We start from the raw sequence: 12,055 nt of genomic DNA on the forward strand, positions 1-12,055 counted from the left end.
GAGGTGGGCGGAGCTTGTTCTTCTCTCGTCCCCCAGGCCCCCCTCCTCGGAAGTAGACGTAGCCGTCTATATATCCCGTTCTTTTATTTTTATGCATTTTGAAAAGACCCCTTTTCCTCCCCCTCCCCCCCACAAGTTCTGACGTGGACGCCGAGATGGACGAGTAGCTAACGGACGGGACCCCGATTCGCTCCTTTTTCTTTTTCTGAAAATCGGTCGACCGGATGAAATCCAACTGTGGTTTACGCCGCTTTGCAGGGGAGGTAAGGCTTGTGGGCTGTGTCTATTTGCTGGCGGAGAGACGGGGCCCTTTAAATAGCAGTGACGTTCGCCCCACTGTTGCTACCGCAAACGCTCGAACGATATTCGTTGTGCAACAGAAACAAAAGCGATATTGTACACACTATTTAATTACCTTTATAGACGTTGATAGCTATGTATCAGTGTATAATGTAACGGTATACATGTCACTACGTCGCCCGGTGTCGCAAACATGTATCCTAGCGACGTCGGGTTAGCGACGCAAGGCATTCAAAGCTGATTAGCGTTGCTCCAGGGAATAGTCGGTACCCTTGGTCAGGAAGTAAACAGTTGCGCTCCAGCAGATCCGTGAAATGCACCTGAATGACCTACTCTTGTCACCTTTCTAGAATATAAATGTAATGTACAAAGCACAACAGATAGATAGATAGATAGATAGATAGATAGATAGATAGATAGATAGATAGATAGATAGATAGATAGATAGATAGATAGATAAACTTTATTGATCCTCGGGGGAAATTGTTTTGCACCACAGCAGGACAAACCAGAAACATTTAGTAAGATAAGCCAATGGACACCTAGAAAACTTAACATGTAGAACAATGGCGTCAGGTCAACAGACACTTTGTTGCGTGGCAGTAGAGTGATTTGCAGAAGAGCCACGAAATGATATTCAGTAAAAATGACTCAAAGAAGTGTGCATGGGTAAACAAAAACAGGTAAAAGTGATGCTTGCATTGAGGTAAAAAAAAATGGGTAAAAGAAACTAACGCTTATAGAGCCACAAGCTCCATGATGAGAGGTGTGATCATGTTTACCTCTTGCATATATTCGGGTTGGCTTTGATTGTATTTACTTCCCTTTAAACACGGACCATCCCAGATAGCAAAATCTCTCTGGCCCGGACCGGTCCCACACCCGACTTTCATCTTTCTTTCATCCGGCCGACGTACCGCGTGCCATGATGGCGCTTGGGCGGTCCACTCCTGATTGCCAGATCTGGGCCAGAACCAAGCCATAGCAATGCTGCATGTGCCACATATTTGCCAACGGTGGCCTATATTTGTTTTGTGATATTTGGGCCATAATCGCCATTTACCACACGGGCCACTTCAGGGTCACACCCAGATTGCACGTTGCCGAGAGCACCGCATCTTTGCCAAAAAAGGCCCACATTTGATTTGGCATATTTGGGCCATATTTGCTGTTATACATGTGGGCCACTTCAGGCTCACATCCATTTTGTCAGGGCCAGAAGAAAGCCACCAGTGCTGTGTCATTGCCTGAAGTGGCCCACATTCGGATGCCATCTGGGATCATAATCTATTGTGGCCACACGACGAGATGATCTTGCCTCGTTTGTTTTCATGTTATATGTTGCTTTTGCTGCATAAAACGCATCTTGCATCATTACCTATGATCGCCAGACTTTACTGGACATAAGATTAGACATTCCCAACAGATGGAACCCGTGGGACTTGCCAAAAGAGATTACCTACAACAAACATGTACCACCATGGAGACATGGAGCCACAGACAGCATTGCTGGAGACTAGGTAAATGGGGTGGCGCTCAGGTGAGGCTATAACGGCGGCCTACCCGGCCCTGGATTCCCAGCATACTGCTTTCTAACGTCCAGTCCCTCGACAACAAGCAGGATGAACTCCATTGCCGAATTGGCTCGCAAAGGGACAAGAAGGACTGTCTTATGTTCTGCTTTACAGAGACTTGGCCGGGCCCTAATAAACCTAATAGGGCTATACAACTGGAAGGTTTTTCTGTGCACTGCATGGACCGTTCCATGATGATTACTGGCATGATAAAGGGAGGTGGTGTGTGATTCTTTGTTAACAATTCATGGTGCACTGATGTGGAAATAGTCTCTTAGTCCTGTTCGCCAGTGTTGGAACAAGTAACAATAAGGTGCAGACAGACCACTCTATCTCCCAAGGGAATTCCCCTGCATGTTGTTAACTGCTGTCTACATTCTGCCGCAAGCTACTGCCGCAGCGGCGCTGGACGACCTGTATGGACCCATTAGCAGGCAGGAGAACTTGCACCCTGAGGCCATTTCAATTGTGGTGGGGGACTTTAACCACTGTAATCTGAAATCTGTGCTACCAAAAAGTTACCAACATGTCGCCTCCCCAACCAGAGGCAGCAAGACTCTCGAACACTGTTACTCCACAGTCAAGGCAGCTTACGGGTCTATCCCACGACCTCACTTTGGGAAAATTGACCACCTGTCAGTGATCTTGCTTCCTGCCTAGAAGCATAAATTGAAGTGCACGCAGCCCACTGTGAGGACAGTACACCGCTGGACTACAGAACATGAATCCAGACATCAGGGGTGTTTCGAATCAACAGACTGGTCAATCTTTAAGGATTCAGCCTTGAGTTTGGATGAATATGCTGAATCGGTCACTGTTGTGATAACTGTATCCCAGTACAGACTACTCACTCCTACCCCAGTAAGAAGCCCTGGATTAACAGCGACATTCATCTGAAGTTGAGGGAGTGTACGACTGCTTTTTCAATCGGGGGACAGGGAATGCTACAAAAAAAAAATCCAGGTATGACGTAAGCACGGCCATCAAAGCTACGGAAAGACGGGGGTGTCTAGGTAGCATAGGGGTCTATTCTGTTGCCTACCAACACAGGGATTGCCTGTTCGAATCCCTGTGTTACCCCCAGCTTGGTCAGGCGTCCCTACAGACACAATTGGCCGTGTCTGCGGGTTGGAAGCTGGATGTGGGTATGTGTCCTGGTCACTGCACTAGCGCCTCTTCTGGTCAGTCTGGGCGCCTGTTTGGTCGGGAGGGGGAACTGTGGGGAATAGCGTGATCCTCCCACGCGCTACATCCCCCTGGCGAAACTCCGCACTGTCAGGTGAAAAGAAGCGGCTGGCGACTCCACATGTATGGGAGGAGACGTGGCAGACTGCAGCCCTGCCTGGATCAGCAGAGGTGGTGGAACAATGACCAGGATGGCTTGGAAGAGTGGGGTAATTGGATGGGTACAACTGGGGAGAAAAAGGGGGGGGGGGAGCTGGCGAAAGACGATATAGGGACAACTGGAAAACGACTACATTCGTTGTGACTCGTGGCGCATGTGGAGGGGGCTGCAGGTGATTGATGACTATAAATCTAAACCCAGTGTGGCTATTAAGACCTCTGCCTCTCTTCTGGATGAGCTTAACAACTTTGATGCCCGCTTTGAAGCTCGCTGTGACAGCAGCACAGTGCCTATATGATGAAGTCGATCTACAGGTGACAGAGGCTGATGTGAGTAAAACTTTTCAAGGGGTTATGGCTCGTAAAGCCGTTGGCCCAGATGGCATCCCTCCCCACGTCCTCTAGTTATGTCACACTCAGCTGTCTCAGGTTTTTCCTGATATTTTTAACCAGTCATTGGGTGTGGTTCCACTGTATTTTAGGAAAACCACCATTGTGCCTGTACCTAAGAGAACACCTCTCTCTTGCCTTAATGATTACCAACCTGTTGCTTTGACCTCTGTTATTATGAAGCCCCTGGGAAGATTGGCTATATGATACATGAAATGTGACGTCCCTGTTACCCTTGACCCATTACAGTTTGCCTACTGTTCCGGCAGATCTGTAGGTGATGCTGTCTCACTTGCTCTGCATACTGTACACCCTGAAAGAACAATACCCATGTCAGAATGCTGTTTATTGATTACAGAACTGCTTTTAAAGAAGCCAGATCATACTTTTTGGATTTTCCCCTTTCCTTCAGTGGGTAATATAGCTGGGGGGGGGGTGCATGTAAAATGTCTGCAAAGTTAAAAAGTCCCAAGTCCACACCAAAGAGAGTTATTCTCTCTGACAGAAAACACTGCCTGAAACGCCTCGTTTGTAGTCCAGTGTTTTATTCTGTTACTTATCCACCTCACTAAGGCTGCAATTATTAAATAAATTTACTATTATTTTGTTCTTATAATTTCTAATTATTATTAATAGGATAAAAATATAGAGCTGGGATGAGCAGGATATGGCCTATTTATTACAATGTTACCATCCAAAGGTATTTGTCTGGGTAACTCTATCTGCAACTGGCTATTTGGTTTCCTGCCAGGCAGGCCCCAGACCGTGAGAATGGGTAAAACATACTCATCCACATTAGTTCTAAGGACTTGCATGCCTCAGGGGTGCTGTCTCAGTCCCCTTTTGTACAGTCTGTTTACACACAATTACTACTACTACTTTTGGCTGCTCACATTGGGGGTGACCACAATGGATCATCCGTTTCCATCTCTTCCTGTCCTCTGTATCTTCCTCCGTCACACCAGCCACCTGCATGTCCTCCCTCACCACATCCACATCCACAAACCTCCTCTTTGGCCTTCTTCTTTTCCTCTTGCCCGGCAGCTCCATATTCAGCATCTTTCTTCCAATATACCCAGCATCTCTCCTCCACACATGTCCAAACCGTCTCCATCTTGTGTCTCTTGTTTCGTCTCCAAACCGCCATGCCTCCACAGGTATGTTTGTTTACATATGACTGCGTTGCCAAATATGACAATAATAGCATCATTAAATCCACAGATGACACCAAAGTGATTGGACTAATAAGCAACAGTGATGAGAGGGCCTATAGGAGGGAAGTGTAAGATTTAACCATATGGTGCCACGATAACAGCCTCTCTCTAAATGTCAGTTAGACAAACAAAAATCATTGTTGATTGTTGACTTTAGAAAGATCAGAGAAAATCACATTCCTATATCCATCAATGGGTCGTCTGCTGGTATTTTGGGAGTTTTAGATTTCACGGTTTACACATCCAGACACCCTAACATGGTCTGTCAACACCAAATAAAGCACAACAGGGACTGTATTTTCTGAGGCGTCTCAAGAACTTTTGTTGCAATACCGTCAAGAGTGTCTTGACAGGCTGCGTCACAGTGTGGTTTGACAGTTTGACCGCTCAGGACTGCCGGCTGCTTCAAAGGACTGTAAAGACAGCAGCAAAAATCACTGGAATGTAACTGCCACAACTTCATCTTATTCACACCACTGGCGGCAAAAGGAAAGCCCAAAACAGCTGCTAAAGGAAAGCCCAAAACAGCTGCTAAAGGAGAGCCCAAAACCCCAGCCACCCCGCTCATGTAATAGTTTTTTTCCCACAGGCAGTCAGGTTGCTGAACAGTTGACGCACCCATATGCAGCTAATATTGTTGCGTTATCATGTACTTCCCTATATTGTGTATGTAGTGTACAAATTCATGCGTACACATTCTGTATAGGTCTGTAGTGGGGGGGGGTTTGGGGGGGGTCGTTGTGTCCTTTTTATAAGGCAGAGCCAGAGCACAAAAATTTCATTGTACTCAAATACACATGACAATCAAGTAGAACTTGAACTTGCCATCACTTAAACTGGTGTTTTGGTTCCATTAAGTAATTTAATCGAATAACTGTTTATCTCCTACTCATTGACCTGATACAAATGAGTACACTCACTTACCATCCTAGATTTTAATCCTTTACAGGTTTTGTTCCGTAGTCAAAATCACCGTTGTGGGAGTCAAGTTGTGTTTATTTATATAGCTTTAGTTCTATAAATGAGCGCAGTCTGTATTGGGTTAATAGCTGTTGAATAATTTAATTAATAGTAGTTGTTAAAAGTCAGCTGATAATCGTTTGATTTAATTCATGTTGACGTAAGCGTGATATTTTGTAACCGGCCAAAAAACTCTGGAACACCCGCTAACATCCGCATTTGGTGGTCAACGTAGAAGTGTGCGATCGGCGTATTTACTTCCGGGTCAAATGACTCCGCTTCTAATGACAAATGACAAATATACGGTAATGTATTATGAAAATAAGGGTGACATACACTACGTCAGTGTTTCTCAACCGGGGGGGTCCGCGGACCCCTAGTGGTCCGTGGTGTAATTGCAAGGGGTCCGTGAAAATAAAATATCTTTAAAAAAAAGATCCTATGACATTTATAGAAATAGGATTATTTTACTCAAATGTGACTGAGACCTTTATCTACCTAAACTATAAAAGGGTAACAGGACTTTTTTTCTCTAATTACATCTGTTTCACAAGTGTAATTTATTGTATTTTAATAAGAGATCTCGCTCCCGTTTGCATTGTTAAAAGTTACTGCATAAAATTTCTGTTGTTACATATATATGAAAGTTACTGAATACATATTCTGTTTTGTTACATATATCTGAAAGTTACTGAATACATATTCTGTTTTGTTACATATATCTGAAAGTTACTGAACACATTCTGTTTTGTTACATATATCTGAAAGTTACTGAATACATATTCTGTTTAGTTACATATATCTGAAAGTTACTGAATACATATTCTGTCTTGTTACATATATCTGAAAGTTACTGCATAAGAATTCTGTTTTGTTAACTATATCTAAGTTACAACTGAAAGCTCTTATTTTTGCCCCAAAGAGTGAATAAATGCTATAATGCAATTTAAAATGCAGTTTCTACTGTTTCTATCAAATTGCAACCCCCCTCCCCCAAGATCAGGTGGAGGGGTCCTCAGGGTAGATCAAAAATACGCAGGGGGTCCAGGACCCCAAAAAGGTTGAGAACCACTGCACTACGTTACATATACTGATTGAAAATAATAAAACATAGTCCATCATACAAGGGGTAATTAATAAGGATATCAGTCTTCTGATTCAGTGCACACACACGCACACACAGAGACGCATTCACGTGACGAACACAAGCCGACTCCGCCCCCCTCCCGAAGACGGCGTTGCCCGCGGCCATAGTCGGACATTTTGTTTTCTGGAAGGATCGATCTAGCAGCGACCTAGCCGCGCGTGTTTCTTGCTGATTGAGGAGAGCTTCGGATATACCTGTAAGAAGATGCTACAAACTGTGGAGTTAAATACTTGTTGTATCCTTTCTTATTCCATCGGAGTCCTGCGGACGCTCTGTCCTTCTCAAGTTAACGCACACGAGTTACGTCCAAGCGGACGCAGAGCTTAGACGGCCCCCTCAGCCATGTTGCAATTTTGTTGCCGATTGGTTTCGGTTGTTGGTTTTTTGAGTTGTTGCCTCAAGTGACGGAGTTCAGGTAGCTTGTTCACGAGTGAGGGTAGGACGGAGATTGACAGGCGGACTGGTGCAGCATCGGCAGTGATGCGGACGTTGTGGTGAAGAGGGGGCGCTGAGCTCCCAGTTTACCAGTCCGCCTTGGTTCCAGGCCTCACCCGTGCTCACGAGCTTTTTGTGTGTGTGTGTGTGATATATCATATCAGCAGTAATCACCAAAAAAAGCGAAAGCTAAATATTTCGATATCATGTTGTTAACAGACTTGACAAATTAATGCGACTGGTTTAATCACTTCCGCTGCCTCTGTCGGAGCTGGGGGTCGGGTTCATGTGCATTATTGCTATAGTGTTAGATGTTAGAAGTTCCTTTGTTCATTGTATGTCATTATTTAAGTTTCTATTTAATGTTGTCTGTTTTTTGCATTTGCATTTTATATATTCCTTTGTTACTGCTCTGCACTTTTGCACAGCTCAAAGGCAGTTAAAATAGTTAACATGTTCAGTAAATGCATTGTCTGCTGGTTTATTTTAAGACTTTCCAGCACGGTAGTAAGTCATGACAATGGTATGGTAACGATCAAGCGTGGACATAATATTGTCAGTGGTGGGAGGTGGGTTTAGCGTGGGGGGGCCCCCAAATCAAATTCTGCTTAGGGCCCCATAAAGCCTTGGGCCGGCTCTGAGCCAGGACATCCGGAGGGAGCTCAAGAGTAGAGCCGCTGTTCCTTCGCATTGAAAGGAGCCGGTTGAGGTGGTTCGGGCATCTGATTAGGATGCCTCCTGGGCGCCTTCCTTTGGAGGTTTTCTGGTCACGGCCAACTGGGAAGAGACCCCGGGTTAGACCCAGAACTCGCTGGAGGGACTACATGTCCAATCTGGCCCGGGGATCCAAGTAAAGCATGAGCTTTTTTTTTTTGCTGATGTGATCCCTTCTTGTCCTCTTCTCTGCAGGTAGCTGTATTCAGTGGGGAGGTAGGCTCAACCAGGGGAGGTAGTCATGAAGTTTGCTGAACCCTGGGAACGCCAGAAGCTGTCTTTTCTTCTAGAAAAGGCTGCTTCTAGGGAAGCCAAGATGTGGAAAGTCTATGTGCCAAAGATGCCCTTCTCACATGTGAGTATCTCTATTAGTGTTCTATGAACATGTTAGATAGATAATACATATATAGATATACTTTATTAATCCCTGTGGGGAAATTCTTCCTATGCGTTTATTTCATCGTAGCCATTTAGCTAGGAGCAGTGGGCAACCGCTATTGCAGCGCCCAGGAACCAACCCCAGTTTTTGGTTTTCCCATGCCTCTGTCAGGGGCAAAGGCAGGAGTATTAACTCTAACACGTATATCTTTAATCGTGGGAGGAAGCCGGAGCAACCGGCGGAAACCCACACACACGGGGAGAACATACAAACTTGACACAGAAAGGACCTGGCAAGGACACACAGCTTGGGGTTCAAACTCACAACCTTCTTGTTTTGAGGCAACAGTGCGAACCGCTGGGCCACTGTGCTGCCAAATATCGGTTGATTTCTAAAGTTCTGGAGGGGTTTGAACTGTAAGCCTCTGTGGCTAAAGCTCAGGTCTTTTCCATATATGCATCCCCAAAATTCAAGCCCACCTTGAATAGAGCCTGGCAGTTGCTGCTGATTTAGCAGCCAAACTCTGGCAATGTTTACACCAAAATTGGCTGTAAAACATAATTGTCCAATATTTACCAGAGCGAAAAACAAGATTAGTCCTACACAAGCCTGAACATTGTTTAGAAAAATAAGCTTGTACTAATGAGGTGATTTTTTTTGTGCTAAAGGAACGGTTTAATTGGGCAGACACTGTATGATCTAATTAAACTTGTCCATTGCGTTAACTCACACGACATGTTTAAATCACACGTTCTGCATGGCCAGTGCTCACAATGTCTATGCTCACACTGTACGGTTTGATCAACACGCCACAACGTGGGTGAGCACACTTCATATTTACACAGAAAACTGAACAGTTTTGCCCATTGACAATTCCAGTGAAGTTGTTTTGTTTTTTTTCTTCAATTTTTTCCCCCCTTTTTTCTCCCCAATTGTATCTGGCCAATTACCCCACTCTTCCGAGCCGTCCCGGTCACTGCCCCACCCCCTCTGCCGAGCCAGGGAGGGCTGCAGACTACCACATGCCTCCTCCGGTACATGTGGATTCGCCAGCCGCTTCTTCTCACCTGACAGTGAGGACTTTCACCAGGAGGACGTAGCGCGTGGGAGGGTCACACTATTCCCCCCAGTTCCCCCTCCCCTCCCGAACAGACGCCCCAACTGACCAGAGGAGGTGCTAGTGCCGTGACCAGGACACATACCCACATCCAGCTTCCCACCCGCAGACACGGCCAATTGTGTGTGTAAGGATGCCCGAGCAAGCCGGAGGTAACACGGGGATTTGAACTGGCGATCCCCGTGTTGGTAGGCAATGGAATAGACCGCCACGCCACCCGGACGCCCTCACAACTGCTTTTAACATTACAACTCCTGGTCACACAAATTAGTAGGAGACAGTATCTTCACATTTGCATGTCAAAATACACGATAGATAAGATATTAAGGTCAAAAGACTCCATGGCAGCCATGTACGGGAGAATAAGAAAGATAGTGGTGAGTTTAAAGAGCTGACGTTGTTGTGACTTATGAGCCTATATGGTGCGCAGGTCTATAGACATTTAACAGATGATACAAAATCAACAGTTAAGACTTTGAATCCATGCGTGTTTTTTGTTTGGTGGTGGGGAAGGTGCTAAAGTAGCAGCACAGGGAACTATGTTTCATTTTGAATGGATCTTTGAAATTTAGAGTTGTAAGCCATCAATGCAGTTGCCAGTAACAACGTAGATATCATTTAGTTAAACAAAAGTGACAGTCTTCCATACTGTAGGCGTCCGGGTGGCGTGGCGGTCTATTAAATTGCCCGACCCAGCCGTGTTACCTCTGGTTTGGTCGGGCACCCCTGCAGACACAAGTGGCCGTGTCTGCGGGTGGGAAGCCGGATGTGGATATGTGTCCTGGTCACTGCGCTAGTGCATCCTCTGGTGGTTTGGGGGCACCTGTTTGGGGGGAGTGGGAACTGGGGGGAATAGTGTGATCCCACGCGCTACGTCCCCCTGGTGAAACTCCTCACTGTCAGGTAAAAAGAAGCGGCTGGCGACTCCACATGTATGGGAGGAGGCATGTGGTAGTCTGCAGCCCTCCCCGGATCGGCAGAGGGGGTGGAGCAGCGACCGGAACGGCTCAGAAGAGTGGGGTAATTGGCCAAGTAAAATTGGAAGAAAAAGGGTGTGTGTGCGTGTGTATATATATATATATATATATATATATATATATATATATATATATATATATTATATATAATCTTCCATACTGTTTTAAAGCTTGGAAAAATTATTAAAACGTTGAATGGAAAAAGAACAGGTACCCAGCAAACTGCCTGCACCTCTACCTGGTGCACACAATAGTTCAGAACAGGTGATAACATGTCAACATTACGTCATCAAAGTCTACTGGAAAACACTTTGAGTCACTGAGTGATAACTGTGAAGGGTGGCATTCATCACCACTGACACATTGTAAAATGAGTGCATCATCATTCTCAGCTGGTCTCACCTAAAGACACATGTCTCATGACACGTCCACAGCTGATGTAAGATACTGGAGAAATGACATGAGTTGTGTTTCGGGAAAAACTTGTGGTTCACCACACTTTGTAAAGTATGATGAGGAGGTCCTCAGTTCGAGCCACAGGGTAGTCCGAACTTGGGGGTTGTCCCGGGTTGTCCTCTGTGTGGAGTTTGCGTGTTCTCCCCGTGTTTGTGTGGGTTTCCGGTTCTTCCCACAGTCCAAAGACATGTAGGTCAGGTGAATCGGACATACTAAATTGTCCCTGTGTGTGTGTGTGTGTGTGTGTGTGTGTGTGTGTGGGCCCTGTGATGGCCTGGCGGCCTGTCCGGGGTGTCTCCTCACCTGCCACCCAATGACTGCTGGGATAGGGTCCAGCATCCCCGTGACCCTGAGAGCAGGATAAGCGGTTTGGATAGTGGATGGAATCGATGGATTATTAAGACTTTTTTCATGTAATTTAAAGTCAAAACTTTGCCTCCTTTAAGAACTTTGTTTTAGAGACTGGGTTCACAATAAAGTTATCAAAAAACAAAAGTAAAAACACGGTAATGAGAATAGAAACGCACGCACTAATGCTTGCTTGTATACTGGAAGGAAAAAATGACCAAAAAAGCTAACCCCGGGCGAGTTGGGGAAAACTTACGTGAATAACAGAAAGGGCTGTGTTGCCGGGATTCACCTACGTTTCTCTGCTGATGTTCATTAGCTTAATGAAACAGTAAGTTAATGTTATGTTATGGTGATTAGGACAAGTTAATATAACTTTGGATGAACAAGTTGCCTCTCTCCTCCACTTTTGGTGACAGTTAATGCGGTTTCTCATCCAGTCCAGAAACAGCCATCCTCTCCCTACCAGGTGCTCCTCCAGCTTCACTTAGAAGAGGTTGTGACATTTCTTTTCCTTGATTTCACTCTTCGCTCTGATAATGTACAGAACAGTACACAGAAAACTCCCAACAAAACCTCCTCCATGACAAATTACCTAAACATAGCTAACTTGTTGAAAAATTGATTGTTCGTTATATACGTTAAACTCGTTGAAAAGGTGTCTGTTGTTTATGTTTACGTCAGCGCCGAGTGGCGGTTA

At 45.3% G+C, this 12,055-nt stretch overlaps 1 protein-coding gene across 1 annotated transcript in view; it reads left to right on the forward strand.

Moving 5' to 3' along the window:
- Positions 1-12,055, forward strand: part of ccni (cyclin I) — a 32,405-nt gene continuing 20,350 nt past the window's right edge. The window contains exons 1-2 of the mRNA XM_056290495.1: positions 1-263; positions 8,274-8,433. Coding sequence (XP_056146470.1) covers positions 8,320-8,433 — 114 coding nt within the window. The 5' untranslated portion in view covers positions 1-263; positions 8,274-8,319. The remainder of the gene's footprint in view (positions 264-8,273; positions 8,434-12,055) is intronic.

The sequence above is a fragment of the Lampris incognitus genome, chromosome 12 (assembly GCF_029633865.1).
Source record: "Lampris incognitus isolate fLamInc1 chromosome 12, fLamInc1.hap2, whole genome shotgun sequence".
NCBI classification, from domain to species: Eukaryota; Metazoa; Chordata; class Actinopteri; order Lampriformes; family Lampridae; genus Lampris; species Lampris incognitus.